This window comes from Xenopus laevis, chromosome 7L, assembly GCF_017654675.1.
Source record: "Xenopus laevis strain J_2021 chromosome 7L, Xenopus_laevis_v10.1, whole genome shotgun sequence".
NCBI classification, from domain to species: domain Eukaryota; kingdom Metazoa; phylum Chordata; class Amphibia; order Anura; family Pipidae; genus Xenopus; species Xenopus laevis.
In genome coordinates, this window is record NC_054383.1 from 117,659,303 (window position 1) to 117,683,434 (window position 24,132).

Genomic DNA, 24,132 nt, shown 5'->3' on the forward strand with positions numbered 1-24,132 from the left:
CATTTCCTAGATTTTAATTTGGGTTTCCTGCATTTTACTCTATAATTTTGGCCTATTTGCATTAAAACTTGCGACTTGTTAGTTTTATCACATTTTAAGTCTTTTTTTTTGCAGTTTACACCATTTTTACAGGAAAACCACCCTAATTTTAAATTTTCCCAGGGGTGTTTTAGGACCATGTACTGCCAAGTCAATGCCGCCCCCCTTGCTTAGATTTATTTGCATCGGATTGGATGCATGCGGCTTTTTACCACCCCTGGTAACTTGCATGCTGCTGCCACCAAAGCACTCCTGCATTTTCCCATGTTTTTTGTTTTTTTTCCTGGTCCCCTTAAAAAAAGTTAAAATTGGGCTTTGGCTGTCTAATGTGTCTGTTAAATAATGGAAAGCGCTTACAGCACCACTAACAATGTCCCTCTAAAAGAAAAAAAACGCTTATTTAATGAAGAATAAGTATATCAAGTGCTAATTGTAATTAGTCTTCTGCATACAACATTTAAAGAAAATGGTACAAGATGGCAATGGAAATGTAAGCCATACCGAAGTATATTAAAGTCCAATAACAAAAATAAACAATAACAACGAGAGAGAGAGAGAGAGAATACTCACAGTTCATCCCAGTCTATGGGTGCATGTATATGAGGCAAAAACAAAAATTGTGAGTTTTACCACCAAGAATCAACCGCAAATGGTTAAAAATACAAAAACATTTATTAGGATGCGTTTCGTGCCTATTTGGACACTTACTCATACGACGAAGGCAAGAAACACATTAGGCTTTCATCTGTAATGGCCTAATAAAAGTTATTGTAATTTTCGGTTCATTCTTTTTTGGAGAAACTCTCAATTTTTGTTTTTACATCATTAGTCTTCTGCAGGCAGAATAATGAAAGCAATTCTATGATTAGGTTATTGCAAGTGTTGATAAATGAGATCCATTGTGTTTAACAGATTGAAAATGAAGATGTCAGTCTTTATATTCGTTTTCCTTAGCAGGTTCCCGCTGGATCTCCATTTCCAGTTCCTCTGACTCTTTGACAATCAGGAGTCGGGCAGCGGGCAGGTCAGGGACAGGTTCTCTGCGATTCTGTTTTTGTCTGATGTGGTTGAAGAGAATGAGGCCAGTGGCTATAAGGAGGATGGCAGAGAGAACTACATGGAAACAGTTGCCCATGGTATAATCAGCTAGCCCTAAAATGAAAGGGATATCACATTAGAGAGAAGCTAGAAGAGTCATAAATAGTGTCAATATACACAAAAATTACATCTATTTTTGCCAGTTGTGGTCATAATTGAGCCCAAAGGAGTTTCAGGATCACATTTAATGGTACAAATCTGTAGAATCATTGCTTTTAAACAGCTCATGAAACTCCTGGTTGACTTCTTATATAGTGAACATTGTACCCCCAACTGTAAAATATAAGAAGCCACTGAGCAGTTCAATGACCATAAAAAAAGTAAAAGTTTTGTAGAATATAGAATGACCAATTTTAAGCAACTTTTCAATTGGTTGTCATCATTTATTTTTTTATAGTTTTTGAATTATTTGCCTTCTTCTTCTGACTCTTTCCAGCTTTCAAATTGGGGTCACTGACCCCATCTAAAAACAAATGCTCTGCAAGGCTGCACATTTATTCTTATTGCTACAACGTATTACTCATATTTCTATTTAGACCCTCCCCTATTCACATCAATGCATGGTTGCTATGATAATATGGACCTCAGCAACCAGATTGCTGAAACTGCAAGCTGGAGAGCCACTGAATAAAAAGCTAAATAACCCAAAAAACACAAAAAATTTTAATGCAAATTGTCTCAGAATATCCAGCGCCGGATTCGCTGGGCGGGCGGTCCTAGCGCCCGCGCGCACTACCACATGCTGCCGCAAAAGCGCCACCATGCGCCGGAGCACTGGGGAGCACAGGCTCCCCACAGAGCGGCTTGGCTGCATGTTGCCCCCAAAAATGTGCCACCCTTGGCCTGGGCCTATGTGGCCTCGCCACAAATCCGGGCCTGAGAATATCACTCCCTACATCATACTAAAAGTTAATTCATAGGGGAACAACCCCTTTTATACTCTGATCTGATGTAGCATCCAGCAGCCTTATATTTTACAACAGTGATATATTATGTTTGTAATATACACATTTTAGTGAATCATTTGACGTTACATAGTTAAATTGGGTTAAAAAAAGACAAAGTCCATCAAGTTCAACCCCTCCAAATCAAAACCCAGCATCCATACACACACCCCTCCCTACTTTTAATTAAATTCTATATACCCATATCTATACTAACTATAGAGCTTAGTATCACAATAGCCTTTGATATTATGTCTGTCCAAAAAATCATCCAAGCCATTCTTATAGTCATTAACTGAATCAGCATCACAACATCACCCGGCAGTGCATTCCACAACCTCACTGTCCTGACTGTGAAGAACCCCCTACGTTGCTTCAAATGAAAGTTCTTTTCTTCTAGTCTAAAGGGGTGGCCTCTGGTACGGTGATCCACTTTATGGGTAAAAAGATCCCATGCTATTTGTCTATAATGTCCTCTAATGTACTTGTAAAGTGTAATCATGTCCCCTCGCAAGCGCCTTTTTTCCAGAGAAAACAACCCCAACCTTGACAGTCTACCCTCATAATTTAAGTCTTCCGTCCCTCTAACCAATTTAGTTGCACTTAGTCTCTGCACTCTCTCCAGCTCATTTATATCCCTCTTAAGGACTGGAGTCCAAAACTGCCCCCATACTCCAGATGAGGCCTCACCAGGGACCTATAAAGAGGCATAATTATGTTTTCATCCCTTGAGTTAATGCCCTTTTTTATGCAAGACAGAACTTTATTTGCTTTAGTAGCCACAGAATGACACTGCCCAGAATTAGACAACGTGTTATCTACAAAGACCCCTAGATCCTTCTCATTTAAGGAAACTCCCAACACATTGCCATTTAGTGTATAACTTGCATTTATATTATTTTTGCCAAAGTGCATAACCTGCATTTATCAACATTGAACCTCATTTTCCAGTTTTCTGCCCAGTTTTCCAGTTTAGACAAATCACTCTGCAAAGTGGCAGCATCCTGCATGGAACCTATAGTTCTGCACAATTTAGTATCATCTGCAAAAATAGAAACAGTACTTTCAATGCCCACCTCCAGGTCATTAATAAACAAGTTGAAAAGCAAGGGACATAGTACAGAGCCCTGCGGTACTCCACTAACAACACTGGTCCAATTAGAAAATGTTCCATTTACCACCACTCTTTGTAGTCTATCTTTTAGCCAGTTCTCTATCCAGGTACAAATACTATGTTCCAGGCCAACATTCCTTAATTTAACCAGTAACCTTTTGTGTGGCACTGTATCAAATGTTTTAGCAAAATCTAAATAAATCACATCCACTGCCATCCCAGAATCGAGGTCTCTACTTACATTCTCATAAAAAGAAATTAAGTTAGTCTGGCAAGATCTATTACGCATAAAACCATGCTGGCACAAACTCATAGTATTATGATTTGCTATGAAGTCCAGTATCTTATCCTTTATTAACCCTTCGAAAAGCTTTCCTACCACTGACGTCAGACTAACTGGCCTATAGTTTTGAGGCTGAGAACGGGATCCTTTTTTGAATAGAGGCACCACATTAGCAATTCGCCAGTCCCTCGGCACTATGCCAGATCTCAATGAATCCTGAAAAATTAAGTAAAGAGGTTTGGCAATCACAGAGCTAAACTCGCTAATTACCCTGGGATGAATACCATCTGGCCCTGGACCTTTGTTAATCTTAACATGTTCTAGTCTCTTTTGAATTTCTTCATGTGTGAACCATGCATCATTAGTTGTATTACTAGAATTGGGACTGTTAAGAAGGAAACCTTCACTTACTGATTCCTCATTTGTGTAGACAGATGAAAAATATGAGTTTAGAATCTGCGCTTTTATTTTGTTTTCATCAACCAGCTGACCCCCCTCTGATAGTAAGGGTCACACCCCTTCCTGCTTCATTTTTTTACTATTAACATATTTAAAAAATAATTTTGGATTTTTTTTACTGCTTGCTGCAATATCCTTTTCTATAGCAATTTTAGCTTGCCTTATAGCTTCTTTGCTATTTCTTTATTGGCCTCCTTGTACCTTATAAATGTTTCGGCTGTACCAGCTAATTTGAAAGCCTTAAAAGCACGTCTTTTCTTACCCACCTCAACACCAACGCTTCTATTGAACCAAAAAGGTTTTGCTTTGCAATGACGTTCCTTGCTTACAAGTGGAATATACTGACAAGTATATTTATTAAGCAGCATTTTAAAGACTTCCCATTTTTGTTCTGTGTTTAATCCTGTGAAAAGCATTTCCCACTTAATATGTTGCAGAGATGCCCTTATACTGTCAAAGTTTGCACGTCTGAAATTTAGTGTTTTAGTTACTCCCTTATAGAATTGCTTCTGCAACAGAATCTCAAAGGAGACCATGTTATGATCACTATTCCCTAAATGCTCCCCCACACAAATGTTAGAGATGAGTTCAGTATTGTTAGTTATTACAAGGTCCAAAAGAGAGTTATTCCTAGTAGGTTCTTGAACGAGCTGGAATAAAAAGTTGTCATTCAGCATATTTACAAACCTACTAGCTTTTTCTGTCTTAGCAACCCCATTACCCCAGTCAATGTCTGGATAATTGAAGTCACCCATAGCAACAACTTGACCCAGCTGTGAAGCCGCTTGTATCTGCAAGAGTAGCTGGGCTTCATACTCGACACTTATACGAGGTGGTTTATAGCATACACCAATGATAATTCTTTTTGTTACCTTTTACCCAGTCGAAATCTCTACCCAGAGTGATTCTACACCCTCACCAGTGCCAGCTATTGTTATTTCTTTAGCGCATGGCTTTAATTCAGGCTTTACATACAAATACACTCCTCCACCCTTTTTAATCCCTCTGTCCCTCCTAAAAAGGGTGTAACCATTTAAATTCACAATCCAGTCACATGTTTCATCCCACCAGGTCTCAGTGATACCAATTATATCATAATTTTTAGAGCATGCAATTAATTCCAGGTCTCCCATTTTACCTGACAAACTCCGTGCATTTGCCAGCATACAGCGGAGGTTACTACTTTTACTTTTGAAATTTGCATTACTTAGTGAAGAATTATACGTTAAGTTAGTATTATTCTGTTTTCCTTGTAACAGAGGGACCTCCTTAGCTGGTAAACTGTATGCCCCCCTTACTCCTCCCCCATGACCCCTTACTAATCCCACTGCCCTCTCTACCCTAGCTCCCCCATAATTCTTTATCTCACCCACCCCCCTCTTGCCTAGTTTAAACACTCCTCCAACCTCTTAGCCATTCTTTCCCCTAGCACCGCGGACCCCCTTCCATTGAGGTGCAAACCATCACGACTGTATAGGTTGTACCCCAACGAAAAATCAGCCCAGTGCTCTAGGAACCCAAACCCTTCCTTCCTGCACCAAGACTTGAGCCACGCATTAAGCTCCCTAAACTCCCACTGTTTTCCTAAACTTGCACGTAAATGACATCACTAAACACCAATTATAACCAATGACATCACTAAGCTCTCTTTATAAGGATATATTTTACAGGGTAATTATAGCTCTTGTGTATTATACAGGGGAGTATGTCCTCCGTGTTGCAAAATATGAAGATATTAGAAGTTATTAAAGGGTTCCATGACCATATAAAGGTCACAGGTAATTAAACACTGAGCTGTACAGTAATAGACCATGCAACTAGTGATGGGCGAATTTATTCGGCAGGCGCGAATTTGTGGCGAATAAATTCGTGAAACCGCCACAAAAATTCGCCGGCGTCCAAAATAACGCCGGTGCATTTTCACCAGCGAAATGGTGCCGGTGTATAAAAACGAGACGCCAGCGCCGTTTTGCAAATTTTTTGAGAATTTTTCTGTGAAGCGAAACGCCCCAAATTCGCCCACCACTACATGGAACAACTGTGAGAAGGGAGGTCCATGAACCAGCAAAGAAAGCAACAGAAGCACCCTAGCACTTACCTTTTCCCAGGAATATCATGTCACTTAATTCAGAGTCAGCAAAGTCAGTACCAATGCGTATCCGGTAAATGCAGTAATATTTTTCATTCCGATCCATGATTGTGAATGTCACTTTGGTTTGTTCTGTGTCCTCTACTTCCTGTTCAACTGTTTTATCTTCCCTTAATAACTGGAACCACAACTTCCTGTTTGTACCCAGAACTGTGCAGTTAATTCTGACACTTGTAACTTCTGCTTTAGGAATTTCCACATCAACTGTAGGTTTGGGCAGGTCTAGGAAATGTCACAGCACAAAATCAGATTTTAATAAGCAAAATTTAAAGCTACAAGGCTTTCTGTAAAATGTTGCTGCTTTCTGTAAAGGGGCTGTTCAATTGACTTTTAGTATGATGTAAAGAGAGATATTCTTAGACAATTTGCAATTGGTTTTAATTTTTTGTTATTTATGTTTTTTTTTAGTTATTTAGCTTTTTATTAAGCAACTTTACAGTTTGCAATTTTAGCAGTTTGGTTGCTAGGGTTCTAATTACCTAGCAACCACACATTGCTTTAAGAGGCTGGAATATGAATAGGAGAGGGCCTGAGTAGAAAGATGAGTAATAAAAAGTAGCAATAACAATACATTTGTAGCCTTACAGAGCATTTGTTTTTAGATGGGGTCAGTGACCCCCATTTGAAAGCTGGAGAGAGTCAGAAGCAAAAACCAAATAATATAAATAAATAAATAATGAAGACCAATTGAAAAGTTGCTAGGAATATGGCATTCTATAACATACTAAGGGGCAGATTTACATAGGGTCGAATATCGAGGGTTAATTAACCCTCGATATTCAACTGCCAAAGTTAAATACATCGACTTCAAATATCGTTCGATCTAACGATTAAATCCTTCGAATCGTTCAATTCGAAGGATTTTAATGCATCGATCGAATGATTTTTCTTCAACCAAAAAAAGCTTACAAAGCCTATGGGGACCTTCCCCATAGGCTAACATTGAGGTTCGGTATGTTTTAGATGGCGAAGTAGGGGGTCGAATTTTTTTTTAAAGAGACAGTACTTCAATTATCGAATAGTCGAACAATTTTGAGTTCAAATCGTTCAAGTCGAAGGTCGAAGTAGTCAATTCGATGGTCGAAGTAGCCAAAAAAAACATTCGAAATTCCAACTTTTTTTTATTCTATTCCTTCACTCGAACTAAGTAAATGGGCCCCTTTACGTTAACTTAAAGGTAAATCTTCCCCTTTAAATTGGCCTCATTTACGAATGCATGTAAAGTGAAATTTTGGACATGATTTTTGATCATGATTTTGTACCGACAGAGTTTTAAAAAAAATTCCAGCATAATTAAAACTGTTGCCCGAGCTGCGTCAAAATAGACACAATTGAACTAGAACTAGTGGAGGTATTGTCACTTCCAGGACGGGTTTTAAAAACACTATAGTGCAAACTATTATAATTTGGGCCATTCACTTTAATACATGCAAATGATGAACAACGTTTTTCAACATTTAGGGGGTTATGTACTTAACTCTGATAGGGATTTTTGGGTCAAAACACAAATTTTTCATTTTTTTTTTAAAAAAAAACCTCAAACTTTTCGTGATTAATTAAAGCGCAATGCTGCAAAAAGTCCAAATCCGAAAATCCTCCATCTCAGACCTGCCTAGGTTGTATGTAAGTCAATGGCAGAGGTCCCTATCGTATTTTTACGTTTCTGTGGTCTGTGCTGGAAGTAGCCTAAAAATTGGGCTTTTCGGTAAAAAACCCAAATTCAGTTTTTCGCCTGATTTTTTTACCGAAACCGATTAAATCGCTCTTTTTAAATATCAAATAAGGTAAAATCAGGTATGCGAATTTGGTTGTGGTTTTTTATTTTACAAATGAGATAAATTCAGATTTTAGGGACTAACCCTCCCCTTCTCATTTATTGCAGTAAAGAATCAAGGACTGGACTGAAATGACTGTGTGCCATTGCAGAGATATAACTGTGGTATTTTACCTTTAATCCGTATCATCAGGGGGTCACTCGGGTGAGACTGAATCAGCCTGTTGTTTGTTGTTTTCTTATACCAGCACATGTACTGACCAGCATTTTGCTTTGCCATGCTTTGTATTTCATATGAAGTTGTATTCCTGCTGGCAGCGGCTTCCATAACTAACTCATTGTCTTTGTAGATGAAAAAGATGATATTGTCGAAGTGAGCACTGCATGTGATTGTCATTCTTTCTCCAGAGTGGACAATTTTGCGTGGTTGCACAGAAATGATTGGCTCTGGGAATGTGTCTGCGAAATGAAATGGAAAGGTCAAGTATACAAAAGTATGAAATTAAATAATACTTTAAGGTAGAACTATTGTTGAGTGTAGTTCGAAAACCATACAGCAGCAAAATAGCGGATCTTTTCCCGATATGTCCACCTTGAGAAGGACAATATAGGGCAGTTCAATTGTTCAGACCACAATGACAGGATTGCAGGCCATCGGAAAAAACCCGGTGGGCCCAGACCTCCTCTCCCCATATTCAGGATAGTACAAAAAAAAAATTTCAGCTCCACGAAGCGCCATCTACGCATGCGCATAGAGCGGCGCAGTTTGTGCATGCCGAGCACCGAGATCTTATATCAACCATCTGGTGTGTTCCTTGCCCTATCAACTTTTAAACCTGACCAATTTTTGTCCAGATATTGAACAAGCAGGCATGTTGAAGTGTCCCGTACACTTGCAGATAAGCTGAAGTGGCCGTATCGGCAGCTTAAAGGAGTACTTAAACCCACCCAGTGCCAAAAATCCCCCCTTAAAGGAATAGTAACATCAAAAATTTAAAGTATATTAAAGGAATGACAATATAATGTACTGTTGCCCTGTAATGGTAAAATTGTTGTGTATGCTTTAGAAAACAACTATAGTTTATATAAACAAGCTGCTGTGTAGCCATGGAGGCAGCCATTCAAACACAGGATACACAGTCGATAACAGATAAGTTCTGAAGAATCCCATTGTATACTACAGAGCTTATCTGTTATCTGCTGTGTATCCTGTGCCTTTTCTCCCTTTTCAGCTTTTAATGGCTGCTCCCAGTAGCTTGTTTATATGAACTATAGTCGTTTTTCTTAACAAATACAACAGTTTAACCAGTGCAGCAAAACAGTACATTATATTTTCATGGAAGATGCTGTGGAAGATGGTGCCCTGGAACTCCGGCGCTGCTCTGCATTTTGGGGTCAGAATTTTTAATTGGGGTTGTTTTTTTTTACTAATGCACAGTGCGGGGATAGGGGCAATGGCAGACAGTTTAGGGGGCTTTTGGTATGGGGGGTTTAGTTCTCCTTTAAATCTTCCCATGTATGGGCCACCTTACATTTCATACTGAATCTAGATCAGCCTGTGATTAGACAGCCCCAGTTAATAAACTATGGATCCACATCCTTTTACATATAACTGTATATCTTAACAGTGACGGTGCCAATGTCATGAAAAACGTTATTCGGGCGCAAAAGTGGAGTTTTAGTTATTGGAACAATACCATGACACAAGAAGTACAAAAGTTGGCCTCCAAGAACTTCAAGGCTATAATCCAACTGATTCTGTTATTATTCACTGGCTATATAGTGTTGGGCGAATTTCTCCCATTCGCGAAACTGTGAAAATTTCATGAAACTCGAAAATTGAACCGAAATTTGCGAATTTATTCGCTGGCTGCGAAATGCGCCAGGCGAATTTATACGCCCATCACTACTGGCTAACTGCTGAATTATATAGCAATATATGATCCCAGAGCAGGTTCTTTAAAACACCAATAAACCGTGCCAACTGCCACCCATTCCTGATTTTAATCTTACCTCGAACATAGATGTGTTCAGGGTCACTAGGCTCCGAGCATGAAGACTGGTCACAGTATTTACACGTGTGTGCTCCAGAATAGTAACTGGTGATTTGGCTGATAGTAAACTGTGATCCACTCTGCTCTTTTGTCTCATTAGTGCCGAGACTTGTTAAAAAGAACCTCTTTGCGTTCCCGTATGTGGTTTCACAGAAAAAGCTGATTGTGTCGCCCTCCATAATCACATCATCAGGATCATTTGTGATTACCGATAAGGTTGGTTGAGGAAGACCTTCTGGATTTCAAATTCAGAAAACAGGTTCAATACATTATATTTGTAATATATATATCAATTTGAAGTTTTTTGTTTTCCTCATTATTAAAATGTATATGATTTTAAAGGGGTCGGTTATGTGAAACCAGCCTCACTTGAGGACCACTTATAAATCCAAAGAGGTCAGAGTGGAGTCCATGTTCCTCAAACATGGCTGCTGCTACATCTTCACAGGGTACGTTTTAAGAAATTGCATTCTTATTTGTTTTCAGTGTTGGCAATATCCAACAAATGTAATTTTAACCCAAATTGTAACCCAATTTTTTGTGATTTTTGGATGATTTAAAATTGAGTTCTGTGATTTACCAGTTTGGAAACCAGAGTGATGTCTGGTTGCTAGGGTTCCACTTACCCTAGCCACGAAGCAGTGGTTTCAGTTAAAGACTGAATGACTAATGGTAGAACACTTAGTAGTTGCTTTTTGAGTCACACGGCAACCACATTTTTCAGGTTCAGGTTAGAGGGGCAGAAGTGAAAGACAAAGAGATACAAAACAATAAACATAAAGAAAACATATATAAACTGTCTCGGAATATTGATTTCTGCAGTACGCCTTCCCTTTTATGTAAAAAGCAAGTCATATAGCTGCAATTAAATTCCTGTTGCTGTGGGTGGGCTATAGGTGATAATAGTCCAAATGCCATAGCAGCAACAAGGAAACTGCAAAACTAACTGTTTCTGACCTCACCACCCATCAGACTATTAAGAAAAAACATTATGGATCGTACAAACACAAGAGCAGCATGCAAAGTGCACATTCAGATGCAAATTACCATGTTATTCTACATAATTCCAGCATAATTGCATTTGTCCTCCAAGCTGCATCAGCCACAATTCTGCCTGACACCTACCATTTGCAAAGTAGGATTGTGGGCCTTGTTGTTGTTTGCCTTTAAATGAACTTTTAGTATGATGTAGAGATTGATATTCTGAGACAAGCTGCAATTGGTTTTCATTTTTTTATTATTTGTGGTTTTTGAGTGTCGTTAAAGGGATACTGTCATGGGAAAAAATAATTTTTTCAAAATGAATCAGTTAAAAGTACTGCTCCGGCAGAATTCTGCACTGAAATCCATTTCTCAAAAGAGCAAACAGATTTTTTTATATTCAATTTTGAAATCTGACATGGGGCTAGACATATTGTCAATTTACCAGCTGCCCCAAGTCATAAGTGACTTGTGCTCTACTAAACTTCAATCACTCTTTACTGCCGTACTGCAAGTTGGAGTGATATCACCCCCCTCCCTTTTTCCCCCCAGCAGCCAAACAAAAGAACAATGGGAAGGTATCCAGCTAACAGCTCCCTGACACAAGATAACAGCTGCCTGGTAGATCTAAGAACAACACTCAATAGTAAAAACCCATGTCTCACTGAGACACATTCAGTTACATTGAGAAGGAAAAACAGCAGCCTGCCAGAAAGCATTTCTATCCTAAAGTGCAGGCACAAGTCACATGATCAGGGGCAGCTGGGAAATTGACAAAATGTCTAGCCCCATGTCAGATTTCAAAATTGAATATAAAAAAATCTGTTTGCTCTTTTGAGAAATGGATTTCAGTGCAGAATTCTGCTGGAGTAGCACTATTAACTGATTCATTTTGAAAAAAAACATGTTTTCCGATGACAGGATCCCTTTAATTTTAAAAAGTCCCCCCATTTGTTTGGGTGTATATTTATATCAATCCCAGTTCCTCTGCAATCTCAGAGCAGAAGACCAGACAAGATCACTTCACCAACTCAAACCTCATGGGTAAATGTTGCATTGTGCTTGCAAAGACAGAGCACTTGCAATCCCTAGCCACAGGCATTAATATAAACAGTCCACCACACAAAAACAGGCTAACGGAAGCAAAACTAATGGAGATTCTGATTCTAAAGTGAAAACAATTGTATTTACTCATTTTTTTAATATACTCACCACTTATTGCTGGCTGTCCCATGATCAATAGAAGACCTGTAAAAAAGCAATCTTACTTAACCAAATCCAGGAAATTTTGTTTTTTAGACAGAAATAAATAACAACAACCTCCTACTCAGGAGCACAACTTTCCCTTGCTCGTCACAATTATACATACATTTATTATACTTTTGGCTTTAGCCCTTTGACTGTTCTTGAAGAAGGAGTTGGCTTGCACCAAACCGTTAACTAAATATTCAGCGAAGCCCAGTGTACATCAAGAACACTACATAGACAAACATAATCAAAATGAAATCAAATTCTGTCTTTGCTGCTGTTTTCAGAGAACAATTACAGGTTACAGTTTAACACGTCTGTCCCGAGTTTGATTAGAACCTAGAGTTTTTGTTCCAGCAGATTATATGTTCCCCGTTTCCTTGTGGGTTTCCTTTGAGTTTCCTCCCACACTCCATAAACATAGAGACATGTTAATTGCCTCCTGATTAAATAGTCCCTATGGACCTTCTTTTGTTATGCCCACTCTTTGTAAATAATAGAGAACAGATAAATAGAAACATGAAGCAGTAACTGCATTTGTTAGCAAAATCCTCTATAGAAATATCTGAAGATGCCAGTTTGATGGGATCTATCATTGCTTCTTGAATCCCTTATTGTTGGCGTACTGAGAGGAAAGCATCGATGGAAGACGATAGTCAGCATACTATAGGCAGAATATAGATAGGCAAGGAGAAGAAGAGAACAGATACTTACATATTGTCATAAACATTAACATACTGAACGGTCTCATGATGAGTCCTGCTGATTTCTTGCTGTGATGTGATCTTGCCCCCGTGTTTTCTTATAAGGAACTTTCACATCCACTCAATCTGAAACTACAAGTTTTTTTTAATAAGCCTTGCTTCCTCTTTGGTTGTATACCAGCTAGGACAACATCTTTAGGCTGGTGGCACACATCTTTTGAGCTTGGAACTTTCCAGCTGGAGGAAACATATGACTGAGTTGAACGGGCAATGCATTATGGTGCCAGTATTCTGGTATTCTTTCCAAACTTCTGTAGTACCCCTCGGATGCAAGGTTGTGCCTCCTTTTTGGTTCTAGATACAGCAGCAACTGAGGCAAGGCTGTATCTACAAGTTGAGTCAGTAACACCTTCATAGAAACTTGTGAAGGGAACCTAAAAATAATGATAATATTTTTGAGAGAGGTCTGTCCTAGTTAAGCCTTCCGGCAAAGAGTCCATATTAGTACATAGAAAATGAAAAGAAAATAAAGAAAAATCTTATTGGTTGTTATTAGTATAGCGCACCCATAGGTGTTGGCCGTAGTATATATGAGTCTGCTTTCCTTAACCTGGTGACACCCCAAGCCCCCAGTAACCAGGCACACAAGATGGCAGTGCAACAGGCACAACCTCACAAAATAAAGATAGAAGGCGCACACCCTAAAGTTAAACTACAGGGTGCTAAATCCATAGGCGACTCCCCATAAGGGTCTCCATTTGAATTAGAAATCTAAAAATAATGGATAGCACACCCGATTTGAAAAAGCAATGAATTTATTACAAAAAAGAAAAATATGCAAAAATAATGTACAAAAAATTAAAAAATAAAGTGAGCCCAACGCATTTCGACCTTAAGGGTCTTCCTCAGGGGCACAAAATAAACAAAAAATCAAAAAGGCAGAACTGTCTGTCTTCACATCTGTCTTTACCTTTGAAATTGTTTGGTCGATCACATCAGGAGTGTATCCACACTTCCGAAATCTGTTATTTAAATTTTGTCGTAAATTAAACTTACAATCTTTTTTTGCTTCTACCCCTGCAGATGAGCCGACATTGTCTGGGACTGAGCAATTGACTTCCAATATGACTAATCAACTATGACTTAAATCTACATACATGCCACCGACACAAAATAGGTCAGTTACAACATTTGCTAATAACGTACGACGTGATATAAATCAATATGCCAGACGTAAACATCGGTATGGGAGTAATGTCAAACATAAGGAAATAACTTCCATACAAGAGTTAGCTAATGATAAACTACAGATTGTAAAACCAGCAGATAAAGGGGGTGGTATTGTTACCATGGATTATGAGGAATACAGGACAGAAGCCCTTAGCCTTTATATATCTGAAGGAGATCAGGGATATGGTCGCTAAAGCATTTTTGTCCAAAATCATTGACGACCAAACTAGTGAGTTCTTAATTATGCAGAATCATGGAGACCGTGCCTGTATTTACTTCCCAAGATACATAAATCACTGAGCAAGCCCTGCCCCCCCCCCCCCCCGGAAGACCGATTATATCCGCTTCTGGCTCAATCTGCCAACCTATTGCCCAATTTCATATTTTCAGAGTCATGTATCCACAATTCCCTCATTTATTAAAGATTCTTTTGATTTTTTGGAGAAATTCAAAATGATTAACATAGATCCAAATATATCAAGTCAAACTTTATTGGTCACAATGGACATCTCCAGTCTGGATTTGCCCAGATCCCGCATGATCTGGGCAAATCCACCATACAAAAATTATTCATTGAAAAAAATTTGAGAATCAGAAATTTGCTGATTTTATTTTTCAATTACTGTGTTTTATTTTGGATCATAATTATTTCAGTTTTGAAAATTTCTTTTATAGGCAAAAGCAAGGGACCGCTATGGGGAGTAATGTGGCCCCATCATATGCGAACCTTTTTATGGCCGAATATGAGAAGGAATATATATATCAATCATCATATTGGCAGTATATTACCTGTTATCATCGCTATATAGATGATCACCACCTTTGTGAATTACCTGAATTCCATAGAGTCTACGATACGCTTCACGGTATCATGGAGCACTACAACGATATCCTTTCTGGATATCCTCATCAATTTTGAGGCAGGTAAATTCCCCACGTGTATATATCGTAAAACCCACGGACCGTAACACGCTACCTCATGCAAGCAGTTTTCACCCTTTATCATTAATTAAGGCTTTACATTACTCTCAGCTCACCAGGGTCAAACGTATTACGTCAGATCCAAGTGAACTTGATTCTTCCATACAATCTATGGCAGACAGATTTCGGGAGCGTGATGTGATCGACCAAACAATTTCAAAGGTAAAGACAGATGTGGAGAAAACAGACTCCACGAAAAGTAGAACAGTCTTTGTGTCTAAATTTACAACGGCAAGCCGTTTTGTCAAACACACGATTTCCAAACATTGGCATCATCTGCAGACGGATGCTATTCTGGGAACCTCATGTCAGGAGGTACCAATGTTTGCATACAAAAGAGGCAAAAATTCGAAAGACCATCTAGTGAAGGCTAACAATAAGTTACACTATGTATCCCCATATTTTTTGAGTAATCCCTAACCAGGGAACTATAGATGCTTTAATTGTTCAGTGTGTAACAGTATGCTACAAGGGTCATCATTTGCTCATCCGCAAACGTTATAGAGGTACATGATCAAACAGAGAATCACATGTCAATCAATGTTTGTGGTTTATATCATTATCTGTCCTTGCGGTTTATACTACGTTGGGAAGAACATACAAAAATTGAAAGACAGATTTATCAAACATAAAAGTGTGATTAAGTTAGGTAAAGAATCTACCCCTTTAGTACAACACTGTAGGGAACAAAATCGGCATTAAGGTTAATGGATATCGATCAGATAACCTCCTCCATGGGTGGTGTGGATAAGAATACTTTGTTGCTGAGGCGCGAGGCGGAATGGATATTTCGCCTAAATACAGTAACCCCGTCAGGACTCAATGATATGTTGAACTTATCTTGGTTTCTACAGACTAGATGAAAATTGTCAGATTTAAGGAATTCACTTGCTCAGTCTCTTGATATATCTGGAACATCTGCCACTTAGTAAGTACAGATTCTCTCTTTTTTCTATACATTAAAATTTAACTTTATATTTTTCAGATTTTTCCATTTGCCATGTAGGTTATTTTCTAACATGGATATAGAAGATATTCCATGTGAAACTCTGACTCACTTTTAATAATTGGTTCCTTCTGATAAGTTCCAATACATTTTTCCTTTAATATTTATTAAAAAATGTCCATGCCTCATGTTTTTTAAGTGTCTCCCAATATTAATGCCACTTAGTTTTGATATTCTACATCAATGCAGTATGCTGAAACACATATGCGCTCTAAATACAAGCTATTTTATATGTTATCTATTTCAGAACTCTATTGGGGCACTGATTGTCCATTGCCTATTGATTTACCAGTATTCAGAGGAATTAGATGTACTGACATCACACTGATCGTATCTTTATTATGCGGATCTTTATTTCTTGTGGTTACATATGGACGTTGTGTTGGAACGCATTTGCGCTCCAGCGCGTTATCCAGGAAGTGCTGCGCTGCCTCTTGGTTATTAGAAGTGCGGAAGTGACGTCAGAAGTCGGACATACTTACAGCATGGCCACAGACAGGATGTATGCTATGGTGGAATGCATTTGCGTTCTAGCACGCTACCCAGGAGACACTTCTCTACCTCTCAAGTATCAGGGGGCGGAAGTGACGTCAGACGCCGGATTTTCAAAGGATACTCACAGCATGGGTTATAAAAGTACACAGACAGTAAGACTCGTTCTGCCTTTTTGATTTTTTGTTTATTTTGTGCCCCCGAGGAAGACCCTTAAGGTTGAAACGCGTTGCGCTCACTTTGTTATTTAATTTTTTGTACATTATTTTTGTATATTTTTCTTTTTTGTAATAAATTCATTGCTTTTTCAAATCGGGTGTGCTATCCATTATTTTTAGATTTGTAATTCAACAGGCCCGACCTGACTTTATTAAACAGCTGCAGCTGTAGGAGATGATTGGTTAGAAATGAAACAATAATATGACAATTAGTATTCTGCAAATCATCCAAAATAAGTGTGCACGCACTCCTGCAGCCAAGGCATTAGAGGTTAAAACTTCCATCTTGTTAAAAGATATGCGAAAGTGCCTTAGTGCCTAAGTTTTAACCTCTAATGCCTTGGCTGCAGGAGTGCATGCACACTTATTTTGGAAGATTTGCATTGCCTAAGCTACGGGTTCGGGGCACGACACCCAGGCCATTTGGCCAATTTGGTGAGTGTAAGCTCTGCTGACCTTTAACAATATTGAAATTGAATTGTTCACCCTTCAAGTGACGGACACCCAGGTCACCCTTTCCACTCGGTGAGAATTACCCAGTGGCTGGCTTTCCGTCACTGAATGTTTTATAAGCAAGATTAGAATAGATGCTTTTTGATAATATTTAATTGGTCTTGAGAGGGATTAGAGCCAGCAATTTCTTCTTTTGTAGTATTCTGCTAACACTGTAGTAAATATGACAATTTAACAAAAACAGCCCCTGTAAGACCCTTCAAACCCCGGTGTGCACACCTAAGTCCTGAAACAGTTGTGCACCGATGGGGGGCCCCTTACTGAGTTGAAAGAACTAGATGGGCTGCAAATAGCACAGCAGTCTAAATTTGGCATGAATGGCAAATTCCACCTTATGTTGCTGCTCAACGGTCCAACTGGATTATCTCCCTGATGTGACCGCAATAAAAGAACTGGTGATGTGTCCCTTGGTAAGGGTATAGCTGGTGCTCCCTCTGGTGTTGTTGGAAGTGTGCAGCAATGCTGTCAGCTCTCCTTGCACAATATGTCTCACCCTCCAATGGACTAGCAGGATAATGTCTGTTTTATAACTCCCAAAGTTCCTTAAACTGGTAGCACAAGGGTTAATAACAGTTGACAAAGAACATTGCTTCTCTCCACACTGTGGCTTTCTCCTTATCAAGTTGGCTGACTGTTGTACTCCTGGATCACAATGGGTGCTGACAACAAAACTTCCTCCAGGGAACAGCATCACACAGCTTCAAGCAGGCTGCACACTGCAGTGTTCTCCCCTCAGTGGCGTAACTACCAGGGGTGCAAAGGGTGCGATCGTACCCTGGCCCGCACCCCCTTGGGGCCCACCGGAGCCATGATAACAGTTATTGTGGGAGGCTGGGCAGGGGAGATTTTGCAGCATGCATGCCAACAGCACAATTCATAGGGCCTGACGGGTGCCCATCCTGTACTAGGGCCCGCTGGCAAGTAGTTACGCCACTGTCTCCTCTTGCAGGTTAATAGCAGTCTCTCTCTCTGGCTGGTCACTCAGCAGGCTGGAACACAAACCCCCAGTCTCTAGATCTCTCAGCACATCTCTCCATACTGGTCGGTCTTCCCTTCCCCTGTTCCAGGCTTATCCCTCTTACTGTTCCTGGCTGAGAAGGCAGGGCACAGACTGTCTCCTTTATCATTGGCTGGAGAAAATCCCTTCCTTCCTGCAGTCTGAAGCATTAACTAGTTCCTCTCTACTGTAGTGGAAGGCACGGGGGGACTACATTACCCAGCAGTCTTACAGGTGCAAACATTATATGTTTTCTACACTGGTATTGTTACCAATTGGTAAGTGTAATGGTGCAATTAAGTTCTAATGACTATATTTTTGGGGTGTTGTAAACTCTGCACCTGTCAGGACTATAACGATAGAGGAAGCTTATCCGGCATCTGCTGGGGGGTCTACAAAGTTTAGGCCCAGTGGAGCACTAAAGCTGTTTCATAAACAATGTTTTGTCCCTTACAATGAATTTGCTGTATGGTCTGCTATCTTCTATTTATGCTACTTGTGCCAGATCCCTTAATATAACCTCCTTCAAGTCCATGGATATACAAGGTTGGTTTAAGGGTAGCGTACAAAGTAACTCCGGAATCTGTACGAACCTTTGGAGGTAGGTAAAAGAACAAAATATATATTATACAGGTATAGGATTCCTTATCCGGAAACCCGATATCCAGAAAGCTCCGAATTACGGAATGGCTGTCTCCCATAGACTCCATTTATCCAAATAATCCAAATGTTTAAAAATGATTTCCTTTTTCTCTATAATAATGAAACAGTAGCTTGTACTAAATTCCACTAGGCATCCTGTTGGGTTCTTCCTATTCCTTCAAATCTTCAAAATCTCCCAGAAATCATCTGCCTCCAAGCCAGAATCTGAAAATAGGGATGTAGTAAATATCCAATCCCCAACATCTACTTGTAGGTTAATATCCTCCAATAAAGAAGCATCATGGATTTACTGACACCAGCGGCAATGAACACTCAAAAATGAGTGTTGGCAAATATTAGTACCTATTAGTTTCCAGCCAGCAGGAGATATGAATAGTATGTCTACCTCCATGGTGCCATGGTGCCTTCAGGTTGTTCCTACAGTAAAGAATACGCAGTTAAGAGTCCCAGGGATCAGTGACTGTAGGAAGGAAGGGTGGGGTGTATCAAGTATTAATGCTGTCCAACCTAGGCTCCCTCAGCTGTTACTGAATAGCTCTTAGATGTCAAATTTAGCTGGAAAGAAAAAGTTTCTATTGTAAATTTCTATTGTATTGCTTCTAGACACTGTGGTAAATAAACCGAAGCAGTGGTTACTATCTGTTCCTCCTCTTAGGCCAATATTAGAAGTCAGGTATTATAAAATAGCCAAGCACTTCCTAAAAAAGGTAATTTGCAGCGACTAATGTCATTTCTCCATAGGATGGAGATTAGTAGTTGTTATTATTATTCATTCAGTGCCATCATCTCCCACAAAGTATTCTTGGGGTGCAATGACCTCCCATCATGAGTTTCAAGGTCATTATGATCAAAATCAAAAAGTCCATTGCCAATTTCAAGATCACATAAAATCACAACCAACCAGGGGATATGTATAGCTAAAGGAGATGTCTCAGCATTCCAGTTAAATCAATAGAGTGCTGTATGATTCGTATGCATCATTTTATTTATTAATACGTTTCCAGAACTGGCACATAACAATAACATCACCTGGAAACAAAAAAAAGAATGTTTCAATTTCTTATGAATGAGACATTCAGAGGCAAATTTACTAAAAGTCGAAGTGACTAACGCGGGCAGAAATTCGCCAGAGTGATGTCATTTTGGCACTTCGCAGATTTACTAACGGTCGCTGGTGTAACTTCGCTAGCGAAGGATATAGACTCTAGCGGTATTTCGCTCCCTAACGCCTAGCGAAGTTGCGCTCTGGTGAATGGATGTAACTACGCAAATTCACGGATTTGTAGAGATAATAATAGTAATTAGGGTGGGTTGTAAATAGTCCAGGGGTCTGGATTCAGTCAGGTCACATAGTTTGAACTTGACAAGACAGAATAGGGTAAGGTTAACACAAAAGTGCAAATTAGGAATTGGACAAGTACATTTTTTTTCGCCAGAAAATTCTCAAGGGGCAGGAAATATCCCATAATACTGTTTTTTTTTACCCATCATTCTTTGCTGACAGGGGAGAGATCTGTAGCTATTGCTGACAGCATGTTTTGGCTTCTGCTTCTATCTGGTGCAACAGCAGAAGTTCAGTTCAGAGTCGTATTATTGGCAGCGGCATCACAGTCCAAGGATTCGTCAGCCTCTACGCTTTTTTGGTTTCATTGTGATTGGCTACATTAAACTGTGCATTTCTATGAAGCAAAGAGATTGACTGGTATCATTTCTTGTTCATATGATTCTATTGGCACAAGGGTTTATATGATACAGACATGTTTGATTGGTGTCACTCTGGTGATGTTGTTGGATGGTATAATCATCAGTCAATAAAGTTTATGAGTTTTGAAGATGCATTTCTGGCCATAAATGTCACAGTAAAAATTGCCATAATAACCGCCATAAAACAAGACTATTTTCTAGCATAAATATTCGCAAAAACTTAATTTTTTGCCAGAAAATTCGCAACTCGCTAAAATTACCGCTAACGTAAGCTGGTTCCTTAACGTAGTTACCGCAAGTGATCGCAATGACTTCTGAGTGCATCGCTGTTTAGTAAACTTAGTCGCTGCAAATATTCTGGCGTAAAAATATTCTCAGCGATAACATGCGGAAACTTAAAGTCAGATTTACCGCACTTTAGTAAACGGACCCCTAAGTTTTACCTCCCAAACTTGGCTGCCCCTTTATTAGACACCAGTGGGATCACCTGACTATAGCTGGGAAGGGTGGGAGCTACAACATGGAGCTGGTCACTGCTCCTGTTTAAAGGGTAAGGCATTTTTTAGTAGCAGTATGCACAAAATGTCTCTGTCTTAAATATATTGATAATGGGTTGAGTGCAGAGGAATCTTGTATTTCTCTATATGTATTTTGTGGTCACAGCCTCATTGCACCCCCGCCTAATGATTTTAAAAATTAGTGGTGAGCACAACTTTCCCTTGTTTGTTATTCTCTGTTTGATGGCATATCTTTTTCCTGTATAGGTATGTGTAAAATAGGAACCTTGCATTCGAGCATCACATAGTACTCACCCCATAAACATCCCTAGTCTGCGTGCTAAAAAATGCTGTGTGTGATTTCTGGTACTTGCTAATTTAAGGAATTAAGACCTCCTTCAAATTACTTCCCCTTTTGTAGCTGAATTTTTGCTTCATGGGCAATTTCTTGGGGATAAACTCATAAGTGGTCAAAATAGACCAATGTTTCATTACACTGTTCCCCCATACTGGCTGACAGAATAAAGATCACTTGCAGCAACATTGCCTCTGTCGGTGTGCCTCATTTGTTGTTCCCGCATTACATCCTCACGATTAAAGGGCATGTAAAGGCAAAAAAATAAAATCCCATTTTTACTTTCTTTACTCTATCTCCAATATACTTTTATTTAAAAATGTACCATTTTTATAAGAAACCTGACTGTACGCAGTAAAATTCTCCCTTTGTTTACTGCTGTGGATAGGAATTGTCAGACGGTCCCTAACTGCACTGCAGGGAAACAATCATACTTATGAACAGCAGGAGGAGCCCCCGCCTTACTTCCCAGCCATGCAGAACTCAAGAAGCTTTGTTTGTTTCCCTGTTTTTATAATTTATGACGATCCCTAGGCAGCCCAGACCACTCTGAGCATGTGCACAGTCTTGGTCTTGCAAAGATGTTAAACAAAGTTACAAGATGATGACTCCCTGTGGCCAACTTTGAAGCATAAATCATTTGTTTGATTAGGCTTGTGGTGCAGTAAGTTCATGTTTGTTTAGTATACAAAATACAGCATTTCTAGCCTTGGTCTATTTTAGACTTCACTTCCCCTTTAAGGGAAAGGGCCCATTCTTTAATATCCATTAACAATTTTTTTTGGCTAACCCATATCCAGGAATTTCATGCACATTTTAGTTAAGTCCTCCACCCTTTTGGTTACATCTCTATCAATACGCACCACCTTCAGCATTTGCGATTTAGGCGATTTAGCAAATGCCTAGGGTGGTTGCTATGATACTGCACCAATGTGTTTCTGTCAGTGGGTTTCACATAGATGCATGTTTGTAAGGTGCCATTATCCTTATATCCTTTCACATCCAAAAAGTTAATATGTTGCATATCATATTTCACTGAAAATTTTACAGGGCTATCATGATAGTCTAATTGTTTCATATAAGGATTTGTGTAATACCCCTGGTCCAAACGATTCAAATTCTATCTCCTTGATTGTAATTGGGGTCTGACACACGTCGGTATAGCAATTACTTAAACCAGATTAAGGGCTCTTACAGACGAGCGTTTGAAGCTGCGCTCCGTTCCGTTCCGTTTTTATGCGTTCAGCCACAGGGGAGCGCAGGAGTAGGCGCATTCAGTTTTTTCAATGGGTCCGTACTGACACAGGTGCATGTAGGCGCTGAACGCAGGAAAATGCAGCATGTTGCGTCTCAACCTTCATTCAGCGCCTACTTGCGCCTGTGTGAGTACAGCCCCATTGAAAAAAAATGCGTCCTCCTTCAATCGCTCGTCTGTAAGAGCCCTTATGGAGGAACTACACGATCGATTTCGTTGTGATCCGACACGCTGTGCAAAACCGCAGGCGTCACGTCGGATGCAATGGAAATAAGGTATGAGATGGAAATGTCGGATGAAACTGCAGCGTTGATCCGACGTGACATAACTGTTGGATGCAGACGCAGCGTGCAGCATCTGCATCCGACAGTCGTGACGCGTCGGATCAACACTGCGACACCATCCAACAATGCTATTACTTACCCTTTTCCCGTCTAATCCGACGTGAGGCCTGCGTTTTTGCGCAGTGAGTCAGATCGCGCCAAAATCACCCGTGGAACCCCCCTTATATTAAGTTACAACTTGACACCGGTTACTTATTCAACAGATATCTCTCAATTTTTCTCAATTCACTGGGTAAGATGAATTATTAATTATCTATTCTATTAAATATACTTAACAACAATTAATTCACTACTGGTGAATGGACTTATTCAATCATAGTAATTAAAGTGCAGTGCAATAAATTAGAGATTCATGAATTAGATAAATTAAAAGAATGAATTCCCAAACTTTTATTGTTTCACAAAAATCAATTCATTGGTTTTTTATACTAGTAGTTAGTGTTTTGGTGAATATGCCCAATAGCTTATCTTAATTTAAATATTAAGCTTATTGATCACAATATGGTGATTATTTATTGCAATTTATTGCTTCAGTAGCTGTTTTGCTGATTTTCTTTCTATCCCCTCTAGCTATTGATCCTTGCAAATGCAAAGCCCAAAAAATACTGCCAAACTAAGGTTGTAGGTAATCCTTTTTGGTAAGTGAGGTGGTAGAAAAGAGTGCAAGGATTCGGAGATCAAGGAAGTTATGTCTGTATCAGTACTCTTAAAGGGGTTGTTCACCTTTCCATTAACTTTCAATATGATGTACTATAAACTGTGCATAAACTGACCTCATAATTCCCCTCCCTGTGTTAAATTTAAAGGAGAAGGAAAGTCATTTTAACTTGGGGGTGCCAAAAGTAAGGCATCCTGAAGTGGTTATATTTACTTCTGGCGAGTGCAATCCAGCCACAATAGGGTAAAGTGGGGTTCAGATAAATAGCTGATTGGATCCACCCGAGGTGCACACAAACTTCCCCTTTTGGGTATATACAAACAGTCAATGTGCAGCTTGCATGTCATATTTGTTTTGTTACTCAATACATGA

General features: G+C 39.4%; 1 protein-coding gene across 2 annotated transcripts; it reads right to left on the bottom strand.

Annotated features, from left to right (window-relative positions):
* Positions 1-418: 418 nt before the first annotated feature.
* On the bottom strand, positions 419-17,973 carry xilr2.L (Ig-like receptor 2 L homeolog). Of its 2 annotated transcripts, XM_041568319.1 has the most exons (7): positions 17,619-17,973; positions 12,858-13,281; positions 12,108-12,143; positions 9,874-10,149; positions 8,035-8,319; positions 6,036-6,308; positions 419-1,191 (listed from the first exon to the last, which is right to left on the bottom strand). In XM_041568319.1, the coding sequence occupies exons 2-7, from the start codon at positions 12,892-12,894 to the stop codon at positions 968-970; spliced, it is 1,131 nt and encodes a 376-aa protein (XP_041424253.1). In that variant the 5' UTR covers positions 12,895-13,281; positions 17,619-17,973; the 3' UTR covers positions 419-967.
* Between the last annotated feature and the right edge of the window lie 6,159 nt (positions 17,974-24,132).

Bases quoted from the DNA above. Each gene is read 5' to 3' on its own strand.
- xilr2.L (XM_041568319.1), bottom strand. From the start codon at position 12,894: ATGAGACCGTTCAGTATGTTAATGTTTATGACAATAT. The intron at 12,144-12,857 runs GTAAGTATCTGT...GCTTTTTTACAG, and splicing joins GTTAATGTTTATGACAATAT to GTCTTCTATTGATCATGGGA. The intron at 8,320-9,873 runs GTAAGATTAAAA...TTCATTTCGCAG, and splicing joins TGAACACATCTATGTTCGAG to ACACATTCCCAGAGCCAATC.